Source organism: Zygosaccharomyces rouxii (assembly GCF_000026365.1).
Source record: "Zygosaccharomyces rouxii strain CBS732 chromosome B complete sequence".
NCBI lineage: Eukaryota > Fungi > Ascomycota > Saccharomycetes > Saccharomycetales > Saccharomycetaceae > Zygosaccharomyces > Zygosaccharomyces rouxii.
This window is the reverse complement of record NC_012991.1, coordinates 170,214-197,045: the sequence shown is the minus strand read 5'-3', so window position 1 is coordinate 197,045 and position 26,832 is coordinate 170,214. Positions and strand designations below refer to the sequence as shown.

Below are 26,832 nucleotides of genomic sequence, written 5' to 3'. Positions count from 1 at the left end.
GCCTGAGGAGATTGCAGCCGCGGACGAGAGCGTCTCGCCGAAAGGTGTGTTGCACCAGCGCGGCAAGACGAACTTGATCGTATACATGTCACTCTTGCGAGCGCAGCGAGTAAGAACGGTTTTGGTTCTTCTTCAAAAGAACTGCATGCGACTGCAACACCTCATTCACACTCACGTTGATCACACTTCGTCTGACGTCGGATGCTTGTTCTTTTAGAAAAGAACCAAAACAGTTGCTGCTCGCTGCGCTCGCAAGCTTTGAACTTAGTATTATGATCTGAGAATGGTTGTGACGCTTGTCTGTCTGGATATATATGTACAAATTGTGGGCGCTCTAGACACATACATAGTAACTTTAGGGACCGGTACCAAAAACTAGATTGCACGACTAAACATAAATTTCCAAAGTAGAGCTGAGTAGCTGTCCTATGTACTAAGTCTTCAGTAATTCCAGTAGCATTCCTTCCAGAGATACTGTACTGAAACAATATGGTCTCCCTTTGTACGGACATCTTTGCTAGCCGCCGAAGTGGTACCGTGCATAGCGACAGGATGCAGGCACTTTACCTTTGTAATCATATTGAACTAAACAAAACATGTACAAGACAGAAACGTTATGGAAACGGGCAGGAAACCTATGGGAAAAGGTAATGGTAAGATATGACAAGCTCTTAGAGTTTATAGAAACTTTGAATCCACCGTCAGGGGTAAGAGGTATTCCAGAGTCAATTACTAAATCACTTCAACCAAAACAATCGAGAAGCTCTGTAGATGAACTTTGTAAAAAAGTATATCAGGTAGAGAAAGAGGAGAGGAGGCAACAGCTTTTGCAAGTATTGGAAAATGTTGGTGATATGCCTCAAAGCATGTTAGGCTATGACATCAGAGAGGCAACTTCAATTGACCGACTTAGCCAGCAAGTGTGCCAATTGCCCCGGTTGACAACTTTACAGGATAACCAAGAGGATCAGAACGTTTTACAAGAATACAACTATCTGAGAGATCAAATAATACAAAAATGTAAAGCCATTGAAGTAGCTAACAAAGTCTTAGATCAATCTGGTAAGGACCTAAAGACAATAGAGAGTCTTTTACAGAACCTACCCGATCCAGAACGATTCTTTAGTAATTACCACAAGACACTTGACGGCGAATTAAAGAGGATTTGAATGTTTTTCTTTTAACAAGTCCGAGAGATATACATATATAACTAAAAATTAACTACATGCATAGCATTAGGCTTAGTCGAACAAGCCCATACCCATGTCGTCATCAGACTCTTCCTTCTCCTCTTCCTTCTCTTCTTCCTTGGCTTCAGCTTCACCACCAGCAGCGGCAGCACCACCAGCAGGAGCGGCACCAGCAACTGGAACGGTAGCCAATTTCTTTTCACCTTCAGCGATAACTTCTTCCAAAGAACCCTTACCTTCCAAAGAGGTCAAAAGAGCTTGGATACGAGCATCTTCAGCTTCAACACCGACAGATTCGACAACCTTCTTAATATCAGCAGCAGCTGGAGCAGCGTTACCACCTTGGACCAATAACAAATAAGCAGCCAAGTACTTCATTTCTGTTTTCTTAAATCAGTTTCTTGTAGAAGAGGCTTGAAATAATCACTTTAAGCGTTTAAAATCGCAGACTATTCCTTACTTTTCCTCTATTCGAATTTTAATTCTAGTTTAAAAAGTGTGGTCAAACCTAGCTCATCGCCTTTGGGTTTTCATTTTCATGTTGGAAAAAAAAAATTTCAAAATTTCAAAAATTTTCCAAGATCGAAAAAAAAGTGCGTCTATCATTAGATACGTTTAGTTCTGAAAATTTCGCACTGTCAGCGTAACTCCTAGCACGGCACGTGACTAGCTATGTACCATTAACCGCTCAGCTCAACTATAAATCGATTACTAGCCGCAAATATACCAAGTTGCTCGAGGGAGCTGATTTTGCAAGACTTATTTTACTATGTTCACTACTTCTTTTCTTTTTTTTCTTTTCGATATTGTTCTCGAAAAGTTAATCATCGTAACTTTGAAAATTTAATCTATCGAATCTAGCAATCACTGGGAATGATAAGGTAGGAAAGAAGCTAATGGAGACAGATAGTTTAATTATTAGTGAGCAATCACGTCACCAACCGCATAACAAGGCCCTCGCAGATATTGTTAATGGATCTATTGCAGGTGCTCTAGGTAAAATTATAGAATATCCATTCGATACCGTCAAAGTCCGATTACAGACTCAGGGCGCCCACATTTTCCCAACAACTTGGTCCTGTATTCGTTACACTTATAAAAATGAAGGTGTCATGAAGGGATTTTTCCAAGGTATTGGATCACCAATCTGTGGTTCAGCTTTGGAAAATGCTGTGCTATTTGTATCTTATAACCAATGCGCGCGGTTGCTCGAGAAGCATACCAATTGTTCATCGTTACAACAAATAATCTTGTCAGGAGCATTTGCAGGATCTTGCGCAAGTTTGGTACTAACGCCAGTAGAATTGATCAAATGTAAATTACAGGTATCCAATTTAGGGTCTGGTAAGCCAGTAAAGATTCTACCAACTGTTAAGCGTGTATTAAGAGAAAGTGGTATCGGAGGTCTTTGGCAAGGACAATCAGGAACCTTCATTAGAGAATCACTAGGTGGTATTGCATGGTTTGCCACATACGAATTACTAAAGGATCATTTGTTACACAGACATGAAGATGGTGGTGCTGATGGAGTTAATAAAACTTGGGAATTACTAGTTAGTGGTGGTAGTGCAGGGTTAGCATTTAATGCAAGTATATTTCCAGCAGATACTTTAAAATCTACGATGCAAACTGAGCAAAGAAGCCTAATAAGTAGTGCTACTAAAATTATGAAAACAGCAGGCTTAGCGGGGTTTTACAGAGGTTTAGGAATAACATTAGTGAGAGCAGTGCCTGCAAATGCTGTGGTTTTCTACACTTTTGAAACCCTTTCCCAGATGTAAAATAGATAACAAAACAAAAAACGGTGAATATAGACATTCCAAAATAACATTAATAATGAATTTTTCGTTTATTCATTTACTCGTTCATTCATTCATTCAATTTAACTGTAATTTTTGACCTTCTTAGCAACAACTGGCGGATAAATTTTAACATTCTCACAGCCCAGCTAGTTAAACCCTCTTTGAAATAGAAAAGAAATGCGGCAGTGAGAATACTTTGTGTTAATTTATAACTGATCCCATTGTAAAGACCGCTAACCCCTTCCCTTTTGGCTACTTGGAAAAGTGAATCACCATTACCAGATTTATTCTGCTTTTCCAAATGACGTCTCGTCTTTATAGTAATATAAGGATAAGTCAAACCGGTGGCCAATAGCTTCCCGATTGCACCGAATAAAAATGCCCATCCTGGCGGTAAAATCTCCCTGTCAGATTTAGAATTGGATAATACCAAATTTTTCAACTTTTCAAAAGTCGTATATTGAATAATGGGATTAATGACAAGCAGCAGTGCAGGTCTCACCCCACTGAAAAGAGTAAAAAACCCATCCTTTTCGACAATCTCCATAATCGTAGCTAATGTACTCTTGTGAGACTTGGTAACTGTCATCCTAGTATTAGCTACCCAAATGGGGTTTGAAGCGATGACCGTTGCAGATCCAGCAACCGCACCGGTGAACATCGATTCCAAAGTCGATAATCGATTATGCAGACAGATTCTTTTCACAGAATTCGTAGCCCATTCGTAGAAATAGTAATAAACGAAATTCGTAATTGTCATACCATAGATAGCACTTTCCAATCCATTGTAAAAGCCTGTAATACCATGTTCTTTGAAAAGTTCTCTGATGACGTCAGTGGCACTTCGTTTCTCTCTATTCTCTTGTTGAGATACCTTCTCTTCAGCTTGTAATTTTGTAGTAATGGTTAAAAGAGGGTACGTTAGCGTCATGGAGAGCGCACCACCACCAGCACCAGCGATTGCGGAGGCTAGCTCGCTAACTTCTAATTCATCCTTTGACATCCTGTATTGACTTTAATATTGGTTCAAGCTCTTATAAACTCTTAAGGAATGATAAGTAGAAGAGTAGAATTCAAGCTTTTACTTTTATATGATTCGGGGACTAAAACCCCCACAACTCGCGAATGAAGGGTAGACATTGAGGTGTACGGTGATATTACTCCAATATTCACTGAAGTAAATCTTGAAGGCTACAAAGATGCTAGAGAAGGAATTTACTAACCTTTATTGCTTATGAAACTTTTTGATCCCTTGCATTCGATTCACATCACCTTTGTATATCAACTTTTAAAGCGCGAGGAAGGGACCTTTATAGGCTCATCTCGCCAGTTGACTATTGACAAGAGAAAGAAATAACGGGAAGAAAACATGTCAAATCCGTTCCAAAACATTGGGTAAGTTTTTTCTGCCGTATCTTTGATCTATGACCAGACTCATTTTGCTAACATGTACTTTTATATAGCCGTAACGCTGCCTGTTTGACCGCTGTAGCTATCGCATCAGTGATAGCGGTCAAAAGTAACGTTAGAAATAAGAAGGAAGCTAACTATGCACCACCTGCAAGAGTTACTTCAAATCAAGGTAAGTTTAATGAACACTACGATAATATTGCAGAGGTTCGTCCTGGATTCCCACTACAGGAAGAAGGTGAAAGACGTGAGCGTAAAAGCGTCTACGAAGGTCCTGGTTTAAGCAGAGAAACTAGGAAAAAAGGTGATAAACTAGGGTTCTTTGACAGATGGTAAGAGAAATAAATAATAAGAGTAACAATAAAACGTTTTCCTGTATACACATATATGTACATTTTTCTCTTATAAAACACATACTCATCCGCGATGATTACAACTATTATCATTACAACGTAGTAGTTGGGTCCATTTCAGTATCAACAAATAAAGAGAAAACAAAAGAAACTACTTACTCAACACCAGTGGAGAGGCGCCAATACTAAAAACAACCATAAAATAAAATAAAACAATTATCGTCCATCTCACTGTTTTTCTTCAAAGTAATCAGTCATCTCCTTGTCTAGATCCTCTAAACTCTTCTTTGGCTGTCTTTCCTTTGGCTGTTGCTTAGCTCTAGCCTTCTTCAAAATTGCTGCCCTCTTGTTTGGTCCTTTCTTGGCAGCAGCTGCTGCTGCTGAAGGTCTGTTTTTGTTTGTTACAGGGACAGCTTTGATTCTTTCAGAAAGACTCTTGGAAGGCTGTTGGTTTGGATCAATAATTAAATTTAATCTTAATCTCGATCTACCACCATCGATTGGGGCACCATTGAACTTGGCAACAGCTTTCTTTGCCATCTCACCATTTCTAAAAGTGATATTGGCCATACCGGTTGATTGGCCTCTTTCGTTGTAACTCAACAAAACTCTAGAGACACCACCAACTTGAGATGAGAAAAATTCCTAAAATAAAAGCTTGTTAGTTTCTGTTAATTAAAACATTTCCATGTGAATGAAAAGAACAAAAGGCAATTTTGAAAAGGAAAAGCACACAGCTTCTATGAAGCACGTCCGGATACGTGCTAAGGTGCAATCTGTACCATTTTTGAAGGTTTCATTAGGCATTACAGGAAAGATCAGATGAAGAAAAAGATAATTTAACTTCTTCTCAACGACGTCGAATGAGTTACTACAAGCTTCTCTCCCTCCCGAAGATAACAAAATTAATTGCTCCTCGTAAAACAAAGCATTTGTAGTGTGAAACGCACTGATTCACTTACTCACAATAGAAACCGTAAAGACGCAGGTCTAAAACACACCTTCAAACGCCCTATAACCAAAAAGATCAGACCTCCAAGCACCCAGCCAACAAAAAATGTAGCACCTAAACCTTTCATATCGCATTGCCTTTTGTTCTTTCCGCTCATAAAGTATTTTTAACATACTTTAACGGCATCTTGCTTAATGTCTCTTGGTAATCCTTCAACATTAACTTTTGCCTCTCTAGAAGTATCTAAGAGCTTGGCCATCCTAGCTACAGATGCACCATCTGCGGGTGCTCTAACTTTCTTACCAACACCCGCTGGACGACGAATTTGCTTTGGAGCTTTCTTTGGACCGCCAGAACGCTTGTTGATACGGCCTCTGGCTTGCTTCTTACCAGAACCGATAATTTCATCTAATGATTTATCCAAATTAGCTGACATTGTTATTGTTATTATTTATTGAGAAAAAATTGGAAGGGAAGTAATGACAACAATAGAGGGAGAGATGAATGTCTTTATTAGTCTTTTACTTCAGAGAGCAACCGAATTTTTGAGGGAGTCCAATTGAATTCTTCGTTTGTAGGAAACCAATTGTCTGCAGGGAACCAGTCAATCTGTTGACTGCAAGTGGCGTAAACTGTTCACCTTTTTATACTTGAAATTTTCTCCAACAATATGCGGGTAACACCGATCGCGAAACTTCGGGTTGCGAAGACTACCTCGAGTATAGTAATGAAGAATAGTGGAATCAACATGACTGCAATTGACGGATTCTGTAACTCTCTAGCATGCTCTCTAGCATGCATTATGCCGTAATATGCTCTTCACTAGACCCTGTTTAATTTGTTATCTCATTCAAAATAAGCTGGCGGAGTCATATCAAAATGTAAGGTAGAACCTTTCCAAGGAGATCACTAGGAGAACTCTCCGGAATTCTTGATACATCTATATATAACTCCTGCTAGTAGTGCCACCTTTTTAGCTTGTCATAATGACAAGCCGAGCATTTCAACTTATACTAATCACCAAGATCGATTAGCGAGCTCATCAAAAAATAATGGCACCTCCAGCTAGGTATGTAACTGAGTACTCGAGCTATAAGGGTTCTCGATCATCAAGATCTTGATACTAACAATCAACATGTTTCTACCAGCACTAAGGCGTGTCTCTTCGACATGGATGGTCTTTTGATCAACACAGAAGATACTTATACTTTAACATTGAATGAAATTCTGGCTCAATACGGTAAAGGCCCACTTACCTGGGATTTAAAGATCCGTCTACAGGGTTTACCAGGTGCAAAAGCGGGTCAAATTGTCATTGACCACTATCAATTACCATTGACTGTGGAAGAATACGAAAAATTAAACCTTGAAATTCAATCCAAAAAATGGTCAGAATGTGGTTTCTTACCTGGTGCAATGGAATTACTTCAGTACTTGCATTCCAAGGGTATTCCAATTGCCCTATGTACATCATCGACAAATTTGAAATATGAGCAAAAAACTTCACATTTGAAGGAAAGTTTCAAATTATTTGATGTTATTATCACTGGTGATGACCCAAGGATACCACCTGGTAAAGGAAAGCCTTTCCCAGATATTTGGCAAGTTGGTCTTAAGGAATTAAATAAAAAATTCAGTTCACAAATTAAACCTGAAGAATGCCTCGTTTTTGAAGATGGTGTAGCGGGAGTTCGTGCAGGTATTACATTTGGATCCTACGTCATCTGGGTCCCTCATCCAGAAGCTCATGAGTTTTTGGGTAATAAGGAGGAAATTTTGGGCGGTCAAGGTACATCATTGTACTCCCTAGAAGAATTAGATAAAGCCAAGTTAGGTTTATAAAAAACGACCCATTTTTTTATATTTTTACACTTTTTTTTATTAGTACTACTAAATATACTACTGTTTTCTTATACCGTATAAATCTTCTTTTTGTATCATTTATCCTCTTTCCCACGATCAATTTTCAAAGTGGGTAGTGTTTAAACAAGTAAGAGATACTTTCACCATTGTGCAATCTACGGATACTTTCCGCCAAAACGCTGCTAACATCAACGACATCTAATTTAGAACATGATTTCATTTTTTCTTCGAATGGAACGGTATTTGTACAAACCACTCTATCCAATTTGGAATTGTTGATATTTTCAATTGCCCTACCAGATAAGACACCATGAGTTACAATAGCGATAACAGATTTAGCACCATGATCTAACAAAACTTCTGCAGCTTTACCCAAAGTACCACAGGTATCAGCCATATCATCAACAATGATGCAAATCTTATCTGTTACATCACCTACTAAAACCATACGAGAAACTTCGTTTGCCCTTGCTCTTTCTTTGTGGATCAATGCAAAATTCAAATCTAATCTGTCGGCTAAAGTAGCAGCTCTCTTGGCACCACCTGCATCAGGAGAAATGATAGCAGCTTCTTTCCAACTAACATTCTCCTTGATATATCTAACCACACTTGGCTCCGCATAAAGGTTATCCACTGGAATATCGAAAAATCCCTGTATCTGAGAAGCGTGTAAATCCATCGTTATAACATGATCACAACCTGATGTTGTCAACATATCAGCCATCAATTTCGCAGTAATTGGTGCTCTTGATTTATCCTTTCTATCTTGTCTTGCGTAAGGGAAATTAGGGATAACTGCAGTAATTCTCCTTGCTGAAGCTGTCTTACAAGCATTTATCATAATCAGCAGTTCAAGAACTCTATCGTTAACCACACCTGATCCAATCTGCATAATAATGTAAATGTCTTGATCTCTAACGGATTCACCAATAGAAAACGAAACCTCACCTGTGGGGTCTCTCTTTAAATCTGCATCTGTTAGACGCAAACCTAGTCTTTTAGCAACCAACTCTGCTAAATTTCTGTGAACATCTGGAGCAAGCAGTTTAATAGAATTTGAAGCCATCTCTATTCTATATTTTGATTAATGATGAAGCAAATGAAAAAAAAAGGTGATATAATTAAAAGTATTTTTCAACCAAAAGGAGTGGAGGGATATTGAAGTCCAAGAAACCTTGATACATACAAGGTTGAAGCGTCAACTCTCCAGTTCATAGAATGTAAAAAGTTCATTTAATTTTCAACTTTAAATTTCATCATCTCTTCGGTCTTTTAAAAATTTTCGATATCAAAGGGAAGAAAAAAAAAAAAAATTAAGTTAGTGGAAGAAAAAAAAGACCGACGGTTCAATCAGAAATGAAAACAAAGTGGTTTTGAAAAAACCTGAAAATAAATCTTCTAAGTCTTTCTCTTCATCTTGCTCTTGTTCTTCTTATTCTTGTTACTGCTCTTTGTGTTTGACTGCTTTTTCTCCGGTTCTTTTATCACAAGTGTGCCTTCTCTTTCACTCTCATCAGCATCTTTAAACCTTTCCTGCGACCCTAAGTAGAACATTAAATCCTGAACTTGCTCCTGTAGGTCCTGTTTCTGCATCTGCAGTTCTTGTTTTTCTTTAATTAGACGATTCTCTTTCTCCGTCGCATGATCAAGGTTTTCTTGAAGTCCCTTTAACACTAGTTGGTCCTCCTCCAGTTGTTTACGCTGTTTGATACGTTCCGCTTCCCAGTCAGATTGCTGACGCTTGAAATTGACTTTCAGCTGTTCCAAATCTTTTCTCAGTTCATCAATTTGTGAATCGTTATTTCTCGATTGTACTTCCTGTTCCATTTTCAATTCATAGTACTCTCTTTGTGATTCTAATTGTGAAATTAAAACCTGCACGTATTCTAAATGGTATTCTTTATTTCTCATGAAAGTTGCCGTTGATTCGCTGTCTTTGTTAGAGCCGCCACCTGCAGTATCACCTTGTATGCTAGTGCCCTCGGCGCCAATTTCCACTAGTTTACCGTCCACTTCGTTCTGTACTAATCGATGCACATAGTTATCGCCGGCATAATCCCAAACTCTCTGAGTTCTCATATCCATGGAGAAGCAGTGTGATGAGGCTTCATAGTGTTCAATGGCATGCTTGGAAGCATAACGCCCACAACCAACATTACCGCAGATTAAACATATCCACAAATTTTCACGAGACCCACAAGTACTACAACTAGCGGATCCACCAGCATCTCTTAATAGTGAGTCTCGACTTAGTCTTAAACTGGAATATCGACATACGGGGCACTTGGAATTTTTCCACTTGTCAAGACACTGACAATGAAATGTATGTTGGCATGGAATTGTAATGAGTCCCGTCGTATCCGAATCCATTCTTTCAAGGCAAACTGGACATGTGGGTAATTCTACTTGACTTTGTAATGGTTGGGGAGATGTAGTAAATGGATCTGTTAACAGATAGGGCAATTTTTGACCCTCTTTCTTATCGAATAATGCCCTTTTGAAAACGACTTCTCTTATTGAAATTACATGACAAGTCTCTGGATCCATTTGACTAAACCTTTTACCATTAAAAATATCCTTAGATCTTTTAGCATCCATAGAGTTACGAAATTTCATTAAAACCATAAAATTAAAACCTAAATCCTTCTTCTGATTTCTCAATATTCGAAAATTGGACACTTGATTATTAACAATGTCATCACCAATGTAGAAATGTAACAGTTCATGAACTGTAAAGTACGTAGGAACAAATAGTATGCAAACCATGGTATCATCACCAGGTACCATCAAAAGATCCTTCTCGGTGTATTGATCATTCTTAGGGTCATTAATCTTGAAGAGCCGTATAATACCATGGCCTAAGTACTTAGAAGTAACTAAATCCTTCTCATGAGATTCAGAACCGAAATCCATCCTCAATAGAGCCCCTATACTCAAATCACCAATACGCCAATCACTAGAAAAGTCAGTGTCGTTCGTATTAACTTGGTTGTTGTCTTGGAAAAGAGAATTCTCTGTAAATAATTTATAAGCCCACTGCTGTTGTTCCTGATCTGCTAACTCCACAACTATACGGTATTCGAAATCCATAAACTACCGGATGCTTTGCAATAAAACAGTTACTTTCCATCAGTGTTAAGACATCACTACTTTTAGTGTCAATCCTATTATAATGAAGCGATGCGGATAGGATCAAGACCTGCATAAAGGTACAAGCTAAAGGACCATTTCGTGGCAAAAGTCCTTACCCATTTTTACCTAGTGGATCGGAGACCTCGTTCTACAGCCTATCATGTTATGATTAGTCTTGAAAGATCTTGAAACAACAGTTGTAGGTAGCTGCGATAAGATGGAAGATCTTGACAATATTTCGAAGATCAACAAATACTTGCAAAAGAGACACGTTATATAACGGTTTTCGGAGGTTCATTTGGGCACCATTTGTACTAGTCGCACTTTCGATATTATTTTACGCTCTAGCTGCTTTGACAATATAGTTAGTATGTTCGAAATTTGGTAAAAGCGATAATCTACGCAAGAACTTCAACCATCAATCGATAGTTGCAAGCAAGATGGCTAGTCAATCCGCTTTATTCCAGGAGCTAAGACCGTTATGTGTGGATCTTTCACGACAAGCTTTTCTACCACCCAATACATTTGATCCTAGTTCTCTTACGCTGCTGAATGCACTAAAGAGATTAGAATCCAAATTGACATTTTATCATGACGAATCCCTTTCACAAAAATTGGCAGAATACGTCTTTGTTCCTATTGTGAGTCTCTTAAAACAAAGTGGACTTGGCGATTCTCAAACTGAGTATGTATTAAGAATAATCACACACCTGCTGCGACTAAGCTGGAGGTCCAAGGGAACTTTTGCCAAAGAATTAGCAGAGCAGTTATTACCCCTGGTAACTTTCCTTATAAGCCAAGATAAAGAGAATTCGAAGATCAGTGAAAAACCCTTAGAGTATAAAAGTGCAGGATGTGGGGTTCTGCTCCAATTCTTTACTTCCCTCAGAGACCAATCTTATAAATTTCAATTCTTCTCTTCATCAAAACCCAAGAGTCTTCTCAGTCTGGGACATTGTATTACGATACTGCTAGGACTTTTGGAATCTACCTCTCAAGATCCTCAGACACAAATACAGGCATTAGAAGCCCTACGAATTCTTTATCAGGAGATTATAGGTGATGGTGAGATAATTTCATTTGTATTGCCAGGTAACGTTTCAAGTTTTGTCAAAGTATTCTTATCTCCAGGTGTTAACGTTAACTACAAAGTTGTGGTCAAAACTTTACAAGTTTTAAGTATCATCTTGAGGATGGTATATGATGACTTTACCTTGGATGCTCATAGGTCTCGATTCACAGATGTAAATGAATTAATTACCTTCAAAGAGGAACATCCAGATGTGGATGTCAATAGGCGCATAGAAATGCATTTAGAAAGTCCTTCTCAACATAGAAGTCTAAGTTGGCTTCTAGGGACATCCTCACAAGTGAAAAGAGCTCTTGACAGCTTCATTCCAAAATTACTTAAAAGACAAAATCAAGAGATTACAGATGCCCTCACAGATTTCACATCAAATCTACTCAAACATTCTAAGAACTCTCTAAGCAACTGTCAATATTCTTTAGTGTCAACTCTAGTAAGCCTAAGGAGAGATCCATACAGTCAACTTCCGGAACATCTCGAGTACCTGCAACAACTAGTCGAAGGGAAAGCAGGCAAGCTCAACAATATTATCAAATTAGAAAATGAACAAGAGCTGTTATCGCTGAGCTATGCCTTAGATATTTTGGTTCAATGTGATCCCACTAAAGATTTTTCATTACTCAAAGACATCGGCGGCAATATACTTGAGGCTCTAGAATCTGATATCACCAGCACTCTATCAAGGAGGCGCAATTTCAAAATCACAGAACAGAGCAGCAATGTTATCCTTGCCGGTGATTTGGAGGCAGAAATCGTTCATTGTCAGGATTCAGTGGCAATTTTACCTACAATGTCAAAAAGGTTGGAAGATACTATAGGTAAACTGTTAATGTCCGCTGGTAGGATGGCAGGTCAAGAGAGTCAACTTTCACTGCTCATTGAGACCACTCTATCTGAACAGTCATGCTCAAATACCATACGAAAGACGTTGGCACTTTGGTCCAGTGCCTGGGCCATTAGGGGACTATACAATGGACAGCAATCAAATAATGAAATGAATGCTTTCTTAGACACAGGTGAAGACGAGGAATATACATATGAACCTTGTTATGCCATTCTCGATTTTTGTAATGGACTGGCTCAAGAGTTAACCGTGGTGCAAGAAGGCAGATCAATGTCACTTCAAGAGGAAACAGTCTTAAGTGTTGTACTTTTTACTATTGAATCTGTGTGTCAAGTAATGCACAAGGATTTTGAACCGGAACTAATTGAATACTTGTACACAACCGTAGAAAACTTGGCTTCTCCTTCCCCCATAGTACGCCATTTCGCCCAATCATGTTCACTGACGATTTCTCAGACACTTTACAATGGTTCTATACAGCAAATGCTACTATCTAACGTGGATTATCTGGTGGATTCCATTTCTACAAGGTTGAACTTGGGTATGACAGAAAGAGTTAGCGCGGTATTCGCGGTTATCTGCAAAATAGCTGGATATGAAACGATAGAAACGTTTAAAGACGTGATAGAAACTATTTTCAAAATGCTGGATTACTACCATGGTTATGATGAATTGTGCATTCAATTCTTCCAATTATTTGAAGTCATTATCTTGGAAATGAAAAAAAGATTTCTTCAAGTAGACGAACAGTTGACTTTAGGAAGCGATCATTTAGTAACCAATGCCTATTCTCCCTGGGGTATGACGAATGTTAAGCAATTAGTTAGTATTCTAGGCAAACCCAATCCCGAGGATGAACCACTAGTTGATGAATATACCAAGGAACCATCCTCTTTCCAAGAATATTTCGATTCCAAGATCCAGGAGGCAGACAGTGACGATGAAGACGAGGAACATGCAGAGGAAGAAGGTACAGAAATGGAGCCCCTAGCTCCCAAAGAAAAATGGTCTTCCCCAATTCCGCTAGATTCATACAGAATATTGTTGGAAGTATTCCACTACGGCGATCGACTATTGACACACCCATCCAAACCCCTGCGCGTACAAATCCTTCAAGTAATGGAACTCATTGTACCAATGCTTTCCACGCAGTACAATTCGATGTTGCCTCAAATAGCTAATGTCTGGGAATCCGTCGTTCAGTGTACTTTAAGTTCGGATTACACCATTGTAAAGCCTGCTTGCTTATGTCTACGAAAAATAATCCATTATTCTGGCGATTTCGTAGCTAAAAGATTTTTCGAGTTATGGGATCGTTGGTGCCAAGGATCCAGTCTTTTGAAAGAGGTGAGAGTTGCCAGGAGTGGCGGCAGTGGTAAAGCGGAAGTTGGAAATTCTCAAATGAGTACACATCGCAAGTTCCCTCCAGTGACAAAAGATGCTCTAGTAGCACTAGCGGGTTTACTTCTTGAAGGTATCACCGTCACCGAATTAATGCTACCAGATACAACTTTGACAGACATGTTATACTGTTGCATACAAGTCATACCAGCTGACACGGTAGCAGAAACATCTCTGCTTCTAGCAGATGTCGTATGGACTTTAAAAGACACTAACTAAAGATTGTAATCTCAAGAGGGTCCATTTATCCCCCATTTATCCTTTTTATCATTATCATTTGTATTCTTTTTCTTCCATCTGGAGTTTCCTTAAGCAACTGCGACAGAAGAAATCTCGATTTACAGGCCAGTCCCGGACCAAAAGGTTAACGGCATCGACGCTCTAGATTTCAATCTGTTTTATTTGACCTAACAAAAGTTATCAAGATTGTCGTTCCATCTTAAATTGAGTCCTTTGTTAAAGTTCAAGGGTTTATCTGTTTGTTGTTTTTTTTCTTTTTTCGTTCCAATTTTTCGATGCCTTGGGAGAGTTCAAAAAAATGCTGCCTTTGAGATGAAGTTCACATTAGAAAACAGATAATAGAAGAAAAACCTATGAAGCCCCATTATTACTCTTGGAATTATTCAACATCTCGGAAGTCCTTTAATGGTTGTAGATGATTCGACGTACATTACGCCACATGAAGCTGCCCTTGCTGTGGAGGCCACTTCCATGAAGAAATCCCGAATGCAAATAGATGTGTTGGTGATTAACAGCATCATTGCAGGAATCGTGTTTAGTAGTGGTGGTATTTTGAATATTTCAGTACATTCCGATAATCCAGGTATATGGGAGAAGAATCCAGGTATTCTAAAATTTATGGCAGGTATTCTCTATGGGATTGGTTTATTCTATGTGGTTATCCTGGGTGCGGACCTTTTCAACTCTAACATCCTTTACTTTTCTGTGGGACTTCTTAGAAGATCGGTGAGCATTTATGACGTATTGATATCATGGTTTTGCAGTCTCTTTGGGAATATAGGTGGTTGTCTACTAGTTTGTTACGTTTTCGTGCATTTATCATCCTTGAGTTCTTCACACCTTTGGAAAGTTGGATCTAAACAACTAGCTGAAGAAAAAGCTAGTTTTTCTTTTATTCAGACTTTTTTAAAGGGGATAGCGGGTAATTTTTTCGCATGCCTCGCCATATATTTACAACTGATGGCTAAACCTCTTCATGTGAAATGGATTATGATCACTTTACCCATCTTTACATTTGTATCCATTGGATTTACTCACGTAGTAGGAGATATGCCACTTTTATTCATTGGGATGTTAAATGGGGCTAATGTGTCCGTGGGTAAATACATTTGGAAGCTTTTAGTTCCAGCCTCTGTTGGAAACATTTTAGGTGGCTTTTCATTCAGTTTACTTATACCATTCTACTTACATTTGCTAGTAGTTGAACGTGATAGGAAAAAATTGTCATTACCTCAATACGAGGAGAGGGATGAGCAACCTGAACTAAATATGGATTCCCGTGTGGTTAGAGTCCAACCAGAAGAGGAACTATACGACGAGGACCAAGCACGAGAAGAAGAAGAAGAAGAAGAAGAAGAACGTAATGAGAAGAACCCCGGTGTACCAATACGAAATTCTGTGACTTCAAGCAGATCAAATAGATCAGCACATTCATCGGCAGCAGATCAATTGAGCATGAACGACTCTTCTAATTACTTTGGTAGACCAGAGGCTCTCGAAGACAGTTCTCAATTAAAATATCCTGTAAAAAGGTGGGATTCCAATCGTTCTGGTGTATCATTTTATTCTACAATATCTAATGGTGTAAGGAGACGTTCCAGGACCACACCAGCTGGTGTTTTCCCTGTCAAAGGTATGGCTACTCCATTTAGAGATAGGGACCTAAGAACTCAAAGAATGACTGATTCTGCTACAGTGTATGGTCAGCCTCTTGGTGATGTGGAGCCTGTGTCAACGGGTCCCTCTCGCAGAGGTAGTTCTCTAAGGGGATCATTAGCGAAATCTACGGATACTGGTGAAGACAGCACTGAGAATTATGGGGTAGTTGATTCCAAACCTGGTGCCAAATTGGAAAAGGCTATCACCAGGTTCATTTCAAGAGTACCTTCTAAACCAAGCAAAAACGAATTACCCAGAACCACGCAAGAATCCTTCCCTTACAAGCAACCGCCATCGTTTTATTCTACTCATAAACCATTTATGAGTAGCCGGAATAGTTCTGGAAATGTGACCTCTTCTACCCAACGAAGAAGTTCAACTGACATTCCAAGGGCAAAAGTTCCCTCATTACAAAGAAACTCAAAATTCCATCAATCAAATACTAAAGCTATTGATGAAATCGGACCTGCGGAATTGGATATAATTTCTAGTTGGAATAGTGGGAACATTTCCCATCTACCTGAACTACCATCTAAACAACCTGACTAATAGAGTGTGACGATTTCTCTGATATTTCATCAGGAGCATAATTCTGCATTCAGTGGAATGCACTGATACCTTAACATATTACTATCTAGAGTAACTTAATGTGATAATATAATGATATATGTTGTATTTTATTTTATTCTCTGACACAAGTAACTTTTCTTTTTTAATCTTGCATCAGAGCGACGCGTCAAAAGATTGAACACTTGAGATGAGTTCTCACTACAAAGAAATCCATCATTAGAGATTAATCATCTATATCGAGGGCTATCAAGAATTGGTAAGGATGGCAGGAACATCTATGACCAAGCTGAAAACTCAGAAGCCTATTATATCCACATCTGAAAACCTTATACCCACCGATGAACTGTTAGCGCGTCTTGGATCCCTTCATGAAGAACTATCGACGCTTGTACAAGGCCAAGTGGATCTAAAGAAATTAGAAGCATACCGTGTTGACTTGCTGGATCGAAAACTTTTGAAACATAAAGACAAAGGTATAAGAGCCTTCGTTGCTTGCTGTTTGAATGACATTTTAAGACTTTACGCGCCAGATGCACCTTACACAGATGTTCAACTAACCGATATATTTAAATTGTTTTTGGCTCAGTTTGAACAATTGGGAGATCCAGAAAATGGTTATTATATCCAACAAAAATACTTGATCACTAGGTTGTTAGAATACAGATCAATTGTTCTCTTAACCGATTTACCATCTGCACATAAGCTTTTAGAAAGATTATTCCAAATATTTTACGATGATTCTAAGAACTTTGAACCTAGAATGTTTAAAGTTATTGGCGGAATTCTGGGGGAAGTCATATCAGAATTTGAAAGTGTACCAATGGATGTTCTGAGATTAATCTTCAACAAATTCCTAACTTACAATCCAGAGGAAATACCAAAGGGTCTTGGTGTAGTGTCTAACTGTGGTTATGAAATAAGTTTAATTCTTTGTGATGCATATTCCACTAGAATGAGTCGACATTTGACCAAATACTATTCAGAGATCTTATACAATGTTACTAATGAGGAAGACCATTCTTTCGAGGCTAGAAGTAATGCTCAGAAGGTTATCACTAAATTGCATAGACTGATCTGTAGACTTTGGGGGAGTGTACCAGATTTAGTATCATCAGTTATCGGGTTCATCTACCATGAACTGCTATCAGATAACGAATTGTTGAGAAAACAGTCTACGAAATTAGTCGGTGAATTGCTAACTATAGATTCTGATTTAAACTTTGTCACTACGCATCAAGATATCTACAATGCGTGGCTTTCAAAGATTGCTGATATTAGCGGAGAGGTTAGACAACAATGGGCAGAGGGAGTTCCTCAGGTGCTAGAGATTAGAGATGACATTTCTCAAGAGGTAAGCAAGGGATTAGCTAAAACTTTAATTGATTCAGATCATCGTGTGCGAAAGAGATCTGTCTTGGCAATTAAAGAACTCAATGTGTCGATTTTGTGGAGAAAAGTAACTGATAAGACGGTTTATAGTTGTCTATTGCAGTTGACGAGAGAGAAAAACCGAGAAGTTAGAGAATTGTCCATTGTTACCGTAGCTAGCTTTTATTCCGAGTCTCTGACCTGTGAGAAGCATATCACCCAAAATAAAGAATTATGGGAAATTGTGAAAACTATACCTTCTGTTATTTTCAACCTGTACTACATCAATGATCTCAATATTAACGAGCAAGTAGATGGAATCATTTTCGAAAATCTTTTACCTGTCGAAGCTGATGACAAGCAAAGAGTTGACCGACTCCTGACAGTAATTTCGCATTTCGATAAAAAGGCGTTTGCATCCTTCTTCGCATTTAATAAACGGCAATTACAGATATCGAAAGCAATATCCAAGTATATTGAATTTTCAGAAAAATTGAATGATAGTGATGGACCAGATGATGAGGGGGGAATGTCGATCAAATTGCAAAAAACAATTGATTGGTTAGCTTCTGGTATGGCGGATCAGTTAAAGGCAACCGCTGCTCTAGAAGTTTTAAAAGAATTGAATGACAAGAGAGTTTTCCATTTGATCAAAACTTGTGTTGGTAATGATGTTCCTTTTGCCACATTAAGGAATTGTATTAAAGAGTTGGTCAACAAACTTCAAGATCCCACGATTCTCCGGAAAAATGATGCTAGGGCATCTTCAACCATTGTACCCCGCGATTTAGCTAGACAAGTCAAAATTCTTCTCTATAGGGCATCACCACTGAATTATAATGTGTCGAATGTACCCATACTTCTTGACACGGGAAGTCATGCTAGCTCAGAAGAGGTTGAATTGAAAAGAAAACTTTTGGATCACATCTCAACCGTCAATCCGACTCTTTTCAAAGATCAGGTTAGAACTTTAAAGTGCATGATCACCCAGGGTCAAGATTTCCCAGATGTTGAACAGGGTGCTTTGACCTTGAATGAGGCATTGAAAACTCTTTACAAAATCTGTAAAACCATGAGAGATCAGCTTGATTTTGAAAATGCACTATTCGCAACTAAACTGAAGGATTTTGCCTTAGAGGGAGAACCAACTATGGCTAAATATGCCACTAAACTATTTGCATTATCACCGAATGCGGAGCAATATTTGAAACCTATCAAAGACTGCATCTTACCGCTTAATCTCAAAAATGACAAACACATCGCATCTCACATTTTGGTCTTATCAGAAATATTCAGATTCTGTCCACGTATTTTGAATGAAGACTCTACAGATATTGTAAGTTACTTGATCAAAGAGGTATTACTTGCGAATCAAGTTGTGGGTGACAAAGAGAACGAGCCTGATTGGATCGAGGATACTTCATTAAACAAGAAGGATTATGCTGCCTTAAGCTGTAAAGTGTTTTCTTTAAAACTATTTACTGTAAAGTTGAAATCCATTGCGTCAGAAATTAATGATGACGAATTGGCAAAAGCTTTCACAGAGAAAACGGTGAAGTTGTTCTTCTACTTGATTGCCAGTGGCGGTGAACTCATCTCAGAGTACAACACTGAATATTATCCAACTCCAAGTAGTTTTCAAACTAAACTGAGATGTTATGCGGGACTCCAAATACTAAAATTAGCTCACATTCCACATTTAAGTGACTTCATTAAATCACCAGACATTATAAAGATGATCAATTTAGTGGAAGATGAATCCTTACCAGTGAGGAAGTCATTTCTTGATCAGCTGAAGAACGGTCTTGCCGGTGAATTGATATCCATTAAATTTCTGCCTCTTATCTTTTTTACAGCGTATGAACCCAATGGTGAACTCAAATCTACTACAAAGACATGGATCAATTATACTTTCAGTAAAGAATCTTTCAAAAAAGATACTTTCTTTGAAAGAGCGCTTCCTCGATTGATTCACGCCATTGCACATCATCCTGATATTGAAGAGGGTCTAGATTCGGATGGTGATGCATACTTGAATGTTTTGACCACTGCTATTGGTTATCTGTTGTTTTATTTTGACTCAATAGCCGCCCAAGAAAATTTCAGCCTGTTGTATTATTTGTCTGAAAGAGTCAAGAATTATCAAGACAGGATCACAGTGGAAGAACAACAAGAGGACGAAGAAAGTGTGGCTAGCGATAGAGGGGACAATATAAATCCAAGCAGGAAATTGTACATTATCGGTGAAATATCACAAATGATTCTACTAGCCCTCAAAGAGAAGAGAAATTGGCAACACTCAGCATATCCAGGTAAGCTGAACTTGCCCGCGGATCTTTTCATGCCGTATTCAAATGTTCAGGAAGCACAGGCTTCGTTTAAGACGTATCTTCCAGACTCATTGGCTGATAAATTGCGTGCTAACATAAGAAGTAAAGTTGGTCGCATCGCTCACACTTCACAAACACAAAGACAAAAGGCTCAAAAACGAATGCTTGCCCATGAATATGATGGTGCATCAAATTCAAAGCGTAAAAAGATTAGGGCCATTCGTAAGAAAGTGGAGGAATCTGAAGAGGAGAGCCAGGAAGATGTCAGTGAAGCTGACGATAACGTCTATCAACCTTCTCAGAAAATACGAAATAAGAGGGCCGGAGACAACGTTGCTAGGAGAAGTGGTAGAACTAAGAAAAATGTTGACTACAAAGAAGGAGCTAGTGAAAGTGATGAAGATTATTCATAATACATGACGCCCATGGAACTAAATAAATAAGATAATCTGATGTACGTATATTGAAGGAGTTTCATTATAAATTCCTCTTCTGCGTTTGTTCCTTATAGCATATATGCATATTGCTTATTCCTTGAGGTTAAAGAAATTCATTATCTCTTCCTTCGGTTTGGATTCTAAAAGCTTTCTTATCATTAGGAGATCATTCAACTCTTGTCTAGAAATACTCTCCCTGGCCAGTTCATCTTGTGCTACCTTGCATAATCCTTTGAAATCCCACAATTTCTTTAAATATGGATTATTCCCCACTTGGAAGTAAATGAATGACAAGAGATCTTCTAGGGGTTTATCACCCTTAGATTGTGATGAAGACGTTAAAAGTTTGTCTATAAGATGTTCTTCATATTTCAAATCTCTATCCCTTTGTACTTTTTTGGCACGAAATACTTTATCCATAAAGTCCAATTTAACAGATCTTTCACTCAGAAGTGCTACTGGTGGGAAGTCACCTTTTTTCTTGTAGGCTTCAATCATTGCTTTAGAACCAGGGGAAGTAATTTCATCCAATACGATATCTACTTCGCCATTATTTTTGAATCCGCATGTTTGCGTTGGTTCAATGAATTTTTGGAACTTTGACAATCTACGCATTTCATTACCTTTAGTCACCTCAGGAGCATGTAGGGGGCATTTCCACTTAGTTCCCAAGTTTTTTAAGGAGGCACGAGGTGCATGAGGTATACAATCGAGGTGCCAAGGCGTTTTACAATAATCGCATCTCATGATGAGTCTTGAATCTTCGGGCGAATCCCAAGTCCCCATTTTAGTGGTTCGACATTTATAACAAGTGAGAAATTTACCAGTATCTTGATCCACATGAATATCTGGATTGTAGCAATCTAACATAGTTAATGATTGTCCATAAGGTGCTCCAAAAAGTTGCTTTTCCGATAGGGGTTCCTTTTCTCTACCATCGTTATAAACACCGTGAGGTCCACTTTTCACATTTTGGAAAGTATCTTTGAGAGATTGTGGTAAACTGAACTGTCTTGGATTGGTTATTTCTAATTGAAACAATAGTTTACCAAATAATTTACAGTTTCGCGGCACTTGTTCTTGTAAAAAATCCTTTTCGTATTTTTTAGCTTGCGAACCATTAGGGCACCTCATCTTGAATACACATTGAGGGCATGACCAATCACCGTCAGGTAATTCATCAGGGTCTACGGGCGGATTCAAGCATAGAAAATGGAACGATTTCGGACAAGTATCACAACATAAAAATGAACCTGACTGAAGGCATGCTGAGCAAAAATCATCATTTTCAATTTCCTGGGTAGTGGATCCTGCCAATTCCCCATGTGCTCCATTTCCTGGTAAATTTGCAACACTATTTTGTCCAAACAATTTACTCTTTGATTCTTCCGAAACGGTTGCTTTGATCTTTATATGGCCGTGGTGGTAATCTGTAATCTTTTTATCATTATTCTTACCCTTAATCAAGACGTCTCTTTCATCTGCATGAACGTCACACGGTTCTAATTTATTCCTCATGTCACTCTGTTCGATATTAAATTCTGAATCTCTACTTGTTAACTGTGGAAATCCTTCATCTTGATTATCTTGTACATCGACAAACGAATTTTTCTTATAACTCCACATGTATTCCTTCTTCACCTTTTCTGGAGGTCCTTGATTTAGTGGTAATCCCGTTGCACCATTAATGGCATCTCTAATAGAATTTGGTTCGTTTATATTTACAATTTTACCATTCGCATCCCTCTCAATTAATTCTTTAGCATCATCATCAGGATTGGAAATGGGATCTAACTCTAAGTTTCTATCATTCTCTTGTAATAAAATTCCATTTCCATTTGATTTATGCCTTCTACTCCTAACTGCAAAATCTTCAGACGGTATAATTTTCCTTTTCTTCAGATTGTAATCCACTTGGGTGTATGATGTGCTATTCCTTAATTGTCGTGATAATGCCGGTGCTGCATCAGGTAATGGTGTTGCTGGCGTGGATACGGATCGGCTTTTCGTATCACCACTATCGAAACTATTATTGTTACTATTATTCCCATTTTGATTTGAGCTAGTAGTAGGTCGCGGCACTGGTCTACTAACACCACTCATCTTACCACCTTTTCTACCTCTCTTTGGGGGACGTCCTGGTCCTCTACCACTGCTACCTGGTCTTCTAGAATTTTGCATCTATTCCCAATTTTAAAACCGGAAGTCTCAAACCAAATGCCAAACAAATCTCGGGGGGAAAAGGTAGTTGTTTTCAAAATTTTAATATCAATCCAGATAGAATATTATCTGATTGAAACAATTGATTATTTTACAGTTTCAATGTTATGCATCATCCGCGTAAAGTGCATCCCATGTATCTCTCTACATGGTGCTTGATTTTTTTCTTTGAAAGGTATCAAGATTTTAAGGCGGGTAATACCTTTTGAAATAATATTGCATTATAGAGAATAGACTACCATATTGAATATTGAGAATCGACATAAGATAAAATATTCGACTACTCCCTTGCAAGCCCTTTCAGGTTTTCCAGGGCATTGCTACACTTTTTTTTTTTTTTTGGAACTTTATTTGTTTACCTGAATATATTTCCTCCGCTACGCTACTGATTTATGCGACACGAATGCATTGAATAAACCGACGTGGACTCATGGTCAAAATGCACTTGTAATGTTACTGTAGTTTCTTGTAACCTCTTTATCCACTGCCATCTCTACCGCACATAGTCGGAGTCAGACTCAAATTCTTGGCTAAAATTGGAAAAGAAAGGACTAAAAATTCAAAGAGGATAATCTATTACCTTTTTTTGTGTGTTTGCTTATTAGATATGTTCCCATCCCCATCGCTATTATTATTACCATTATCATTATACTCTTGAGATGTCATTATTTTTTAGTCTCTGCGTCACACTGACATCGCAATCCCAAAAGGGAATCTCCATCCGAACCAGTCGTTACGTACAGCATGATATTAAGCTGTAAAAGAGAAAAAAAATTTTTCCCGCGCGTCAATAATATTAGCATCTATCTCTTCTAACAGCAACAATTAATAGTAATAACGGCTAACGCCACCAGGTAATATTCAAAGATCAATTAAGATACGCTAAGCCAAGATACTCAAGGATGGATCCAGAATTGCAAGCTCTAAGAGAGGCACGTCTTTCCGAGCTCAAGGGCAGTAGTGGTTCTGCACCCGCCAATGGCGGCAAACCATCTGCCCCTTCACCTGGAGCAGATTCGCGTCCCGCTGTCGGCACCGCCATTGCGCCTTTCTTACAACCTCAGGCATTAGAGAGACTTACCAGAGTCGACATGGTTAGACCAGACAGAGCACAAGCTGTGGAAGCTTATTTGACTAAATTGATTTCATCGGGTCACGTGACAAGGAAGATCTCTGAGGAAGAAATTGTACAGATTCTACATGGAGTCGCTAGACAGGAGAATAAGAATAAGGACACTACGATCATCTTCAACAGAAGAGATGACGACTGGGAAAACGATTTATCCACCGAGAAGCAAAACGGTAACGAATCTGACGAAGATGATTTCTTCGAGTAGAGGTCCTTTCCCCTTTTAGGTAGGTCGATGCGAGGCGAATTTTTCATAATGGTTCAAAATGACAGGGCGATAATGAAACAAGGAAAAGGAATCAAAATCGTATCGCCCATTTTGCAGTCGGCTCGCTCCTACTATCATTATTTTTTTTTCGCTGGGGAAAGTTGGATTGATTGATCAAATTGGTTAAGTTTAGCGCTATCTTATCATTACCGTCCAACAAAGGCAATCGGCTGCCGACAAGGTAGATGAATCATATATAAGCGGAGGGGAAGAGTGGAACTGTTCTTGGATCTGTATTTGAAGATCTCTTCTTTCAAAAAAAAAAAACAGTAGGAAAACATATTTCAACTAATAATATTCTTTTGAAAGGAAAGAAAATGCTCCACCCCTTTGACCCAGTTACAGATGAAGAGATTGTCGTTACATCTAAGCTTTTGAAGCAGATGCATGGCGATGCTTCTCTGTTTTTTTCTCAAGTTGATAGACTAGAGCCAATTAAGAGTGAAGCTATCAAGTATTTGGAAGTAGAAAGATATGGTGGTAAACTGCCCTACATACCAAGACGTACTTATGCTTACTACTATGTTAACAGTCAGATGCCTCTTTACAAGGCTATTGTGAATGCATCTGAAAAACATGTCGAATCATCGAAACCAGTTCCAGGTGGTGCTATTGGGCCTTTACAGCCAGATGGGATGGGAGATATTGAAGTAGCTGCTATGGAACATCCAATTGTTAAGGCAGAGATTGCTAAGTTGCAATTGGACAAAATCTCCTTCAATCACCCACAGTTGGGTAAGCTGAATTACAAGGTCATCTGTGAGCCATGGATGTACGGTACTGATTCTCCTAACGACAAGGTTCCATTGATTCAATGTTACATGTACATGGGTGTTGACCATTCTGATTCTAACCACTATTCCATTCCATTAAAGTTCTCCCCGGTCTTTGAGTATTTGACTAAGAAGTTTGTCAGAATGGACTACTTACCATCTGGTGCGGATGAGAAATTCATCAAGGAAACTTTACCAGCCCGTAAGGTGGATCCTATAGTGGAATATCACCCAGAGTTGATTGAAAATTGGAAGCCAAGAGATAGTTTGAAACCATTGCAAGTGGTTCAACCTGAAGGTCCTTCTTTCAAAGTCGAGGGTACTAAGGTTTCTTGGCAAGGTTGGGAGTTCCGTGTTGCCACCAACGTTAGAGAAGGTTTTGCCCTTTATGATGTTCATTTCAAGGGCAGATCTTTGTTCTACCGTATTGCCCTAAACGAAATGACTGTTCCTTACGGTGATGGTAGACCACCTTTCCACAGAAAGCAAGCATTCGATTTGGGTGATTGTGGGTTCGGTAACTCTGCAAACTCTTTGGCACTTGGTTGTCACTGTCTAGGTGTTATCAAATACTTGGATACTAGAAGATCAGATGCTCGTGGTAACCCAGTTTTGATTCCATCTACGGTTTGTATGCACGAACAAGATTACGGTATCTTGTATTTGCACAAGAACTACAGAAACGACCGCAGTGTGGTCACCAGAAGAAGAGAGTTTGTCGTTCAAACCATTGCTACCGTTGCCAACTACGAGTACATCGTGAACTTGGTATTCGACCAAGCTGGTGCTATCACAGTTCAAGTCAGGGCTACTGGTATTTTGTCCACTATGCCAAACGACCCTAACTGTGTTACTGATTTCGGGACCATTGTCGGTCCAGGTGTGACCGCAGCTTTCCACCAACATTTGCTCAATTTCAGATTTGACACAAGATTGGATGGTGATAAAAACACTGTGGTATACGACGATTACCTACCCATGGATGAGAACTTACCTCACAACCAATACAACGTCGGTTTCAGACAGAAGAGAACTTTTGTTGATAAATCTGGTTCAGTGGATCAATCACCATTTACCAACCGTACTTACAAGGTTATCAACGAAAACTCTATTAACCCAGTGACTATGAAGCCTGTTGGTTATAAATTTGAAATGCCAGCTAAACAAATGATCTTGGCCTCTCCTAACTCTTTCAATGTTAAGAGAGCTCACTACGCTACGAAGCAATTCTGGGCTACTAAATACCATGACCACCAACTGTATGCTGCTGGTGAATTCACTAACCAATCTACAAGGGACACTGGTTTGTCCGTATGGGCTGATGGTAGTGAAGACGTTAGAAACACAGATACCGTTGTGTGGGCCACTTTGGCATTGACTCACCCTCCTGTTACTGAACAATTCCCAGTTATGCCATCTGATTTCTTACAGTTCTTGGTGACTCCAGCATCATTCTTTGACAGAAACCCTGCATTGGATGTTCCCTTGGCTGATAACAATTTCAACAAATCCGTTTACTACGATGATTCACAAAATGCTGCTTCCAACACATCGAGTTGTTGCCAATCTAAGGTGTAGTTACTGTTGAGTTGAAATTGATCTTTTCCTACGTATATATATGACTGTGCAATTAATATTCTACCGTATAAATTTTGTTGATATTGTCAAAAGAAAAAAAAAAAGAAAAACGTCATCGTCGAAGTTTGTTGGTACCCCAGAGGCGCTGACAAAGGCCGAGAATTTAAAGGCATCGCATTCGCTACAAAAACGATGGGGAACTTAGAACTTTTTACCACTGTAGACT

At 38.8% G+C, this 26,832-nt stretch overlaps 15 protein-coding genes across 15 annotated transcripts; 9 read left to right on the top strand and 6 right to left on the bottom strand.

The window, feature by feature from the left end:
* Positions 1–596: 596 nt before the first annotated feature.
* On the top strand, positions 597–1,169 carry NKP1 (Nkp1p; the record flags this gene model as incomplete). Its single annotated transcript, XM_002495015.1, has 1 exon — positions 597–1,169. The coding sequence occupies one exon, from the start codon at positions 597–599 to the stop codon at positions 1,167–1,169; it is 573 nt and encodes a 190-aa protein (XP_002495060.1).
* A 72-nt stretch (positions 1,170–1,241) lies between these two features.
* RPP2B (ribosomal protein P2) lies at positions 1,242–1,568 on the bottom strand (the record flags this gene model as incomplete). Its single annotated transcript, XM_002495014.1, has 1 exon — positions 1,242–1,568. One exon carries the CDS (start codon positions 1,566–1,568, stop codon positions 1,242–1,244), a length of 327 nt encoding a protein of 108 aa, XP_002495059.1.
* Positions 1,569–2,086: 518 nt separating this feature from the next.
* ORT1 (Ort1p) lies at positions 2,087–2,971 on the top strand (the record flags this gene model as incomplete). Its single annotated transcript, XM_002495013.1, has 1 exon — positions 2,087–2,971. The coding sequence occupies one exon, from the start codon at positions 2,087–2,089 to the stop codon at positions 2,969–2,971; it is 885 nt and encodes a 294-aa protein (XP_002495058.1).
* An 88-nt stretch (positions 2,972–3,059) lies between these two features.
* Positions 3,060–3,995, bottom strand: ZYRO0B02354g (uncharacterized protein; the record flags this gene model as incomplete). Its single annotated transcript, XM_002495012.1, has 1 exon — positions 3,060–3,995. The coding sequence occupies one exon, from the start codon at positions 3,993–3,995 to the stop codon at positions 3,060–3,062; it is 936 nt and encodes a 311-aa protein (XP_002495057.1).
* A 366-nt stretch (positions 3,996–4,361) lies between these two features.
* COI1 (Coi1p) lies at positions 4,362–4,738 on the top strand (the record flags this gene model as incomplete). Its single annotated transcript, XM_002495011.1, has 2 exons — positions 4,362–4,387; positions 4,456–4,738. 2 exons carry the CDS (start codon positions 4,362–4,364, stop codon positions 4,736–4,738), a joined length of 309 nt encoding a protein of 102 aa, XP_002495056.1.
* A 245-nt stretch (positions 4,739–4,983) lies between these two features.
* Positions 4,984–6,143, bottom strand: YRA1 (RNA-binding protein YRA1; the record flags this gene model as incomplete). The annotated part of the gene is made up of 2 exons (XM_002495010.1): positions 4,984–5,400; positions 5,883–6,143. 2 exons carry the CDS (start codon positions 6,141–6,143, stop codon positions 4,984–4,986), a joined length of 678 nt encoding a protein of 225 aa, XP_002495055.1.
* Positions 6,144–6,877: 734 nt separating this feature from the next.
* ZYRO0B02288g (haloacid dehalogenase superfamily protein) lies at positions 6,878–7,549 on the top strand (the record flags this gene model as incomplete). The annotated part of the gene is made up of 1 exon (XM_002495009.1): positions 6,878–7,549. The coding sequence occupies one exon, from the start codon at positions 6,878–6,880 to the stop codon at positions 7,547–7,549; it is 672 nt and encodes a 223-aa protein (XP_002495054.1).
* Positions 7,550–7,673: 124 nt separating this feature from the next.
* On the bottom strand, positions 7,674–8,636 carry PRS3 (ribose phosphate diphosphokinase subunit PRS3; the record flags this gene model as incomplete). The annotated part of the gene is made up of 1 exon (XM_002495008.1): positions 7,674–8,636. The coding sequence occupies one exon, from the start codon at positions 8,634–8,636 to the stop codon at positions 7,674–7,676; it is 963 nt and encodes a 320-aa protein (XP_002495053.1).
* Positions 8,637–8,968: 332 nt separating this feature from the next.
* ETP1 (Etp1p) lies at positions 8,969–10,660 on the bottom strand (the record flags this gene model as incomplete). Its single annotated transcript, XM_002495007.1, has 1 exon — positions 8,969–10,660. One exon carries the CDS (start codon positions 10,658–10,660, stop codon positions 8,969–8,971), a length of 1,692 nt encoding a protein of 563 aa, XP_002495052.1.
* A 482-nt stretch (positions 10,661–11,142) lies between these two features.
* Positions 11,143–14,253, top strand: TTI1 (Tti1p; the record flags this gene model as incomplete). The annotated part of the gene is made up of 1 exon (XM_002495006.1): positions 11,143–14,253. The coding sequence occupies one exon, from the start codon at positions 11,143–11,145 to the stop codon at positions 14,251–14,253; it is 3,111 nt and encodes a 1,036-aa protein (XP_002495051.1).
* Positions 14,254–14,679: 426 nt separating this feature from the next.
* Positions 14,680–16,482, top strand: ZYRO0B02200g (uncharacterized protein; the record flags this gene model as incomplete). Its single annotated transcript, XM_002495005.1, has 1 exon — positions 14,680–16,482. The coding sequence occupies one exon, from the start codon at positions 14,680–14,682 to the stop codon at positions 16,480–16,482; it is 1,803 nt and encodes a 600-aa protein (XP_002495050.1).
* A 283-nt stretch (positions 16,483–16,765) lies between these two features.
* Positions 16,766–20,614, top strand: PDS5 (sister chromatid cohesion factor PDS5; the record flags this gene model as incomplete). The annotated part of the gene is made up of 1 exon (XM_002495004.1): positions 16,766–20,614. One exon carries the CDS (start codon positions 16,766–16,768, stop codon positions 20,612–20,614), a length of 3,849 nt encoding a protein of 1,282 aa, XP_002495049.1.
* A 114-nt stretch (positions 20,615–20,728) lies between these two features.
* RCO1 (Rco1p) lies at positions 20,729–22,819 on the bottom strand (the record flags this gene model as incomplete). Its single annotated transcript, XM_002495003.1, has 1 exon — positions 20,729–22,819. The coding sequence occupies one exon, from the start codon at positions 22,817–22,819 to the stop codon at positions 20,729–20,731; it is 2,091 nt and encodes a 696-aa protein (XP_002495048.1).
* A 941-nt stretch (positions 22,820–23,760) lies between these two features.
* On the top strand, positions 23,761–24,195 carry SDD2 (Sdd2p; the record flags this gene model as incomplete). The annotated part of the gene is made up of 1 exon (XM_002495002.1): positions 23,761–24,195. One exon carries the CDS (start codon positions 23,761–23,763, stop codon positions 24,193–24,195), a length of 435 nt encoding a protein of 144 aa, XP_002495047.1.
* A 377-nt stretch (positions 24,196–24,572) lies between these two features.
* Positions 24,573–26,606, top strand: ZYRO0B02112g (uncharacterized protein; the record flags this gene model as incomplete). Its single annotated transcript, XM_002495001.1, has 1 exon — positions 24,573–26,606. The coding sequence occupies one exon, from the start codon at positions 24,573–24,575 to the stop codon at positions 26,604–26,606; it is 2,034 nt and encodes a 677-aa protein (XP_002495046.1).
* Positions 26,607–26,832: the final 226 nt, after the last annotated feature.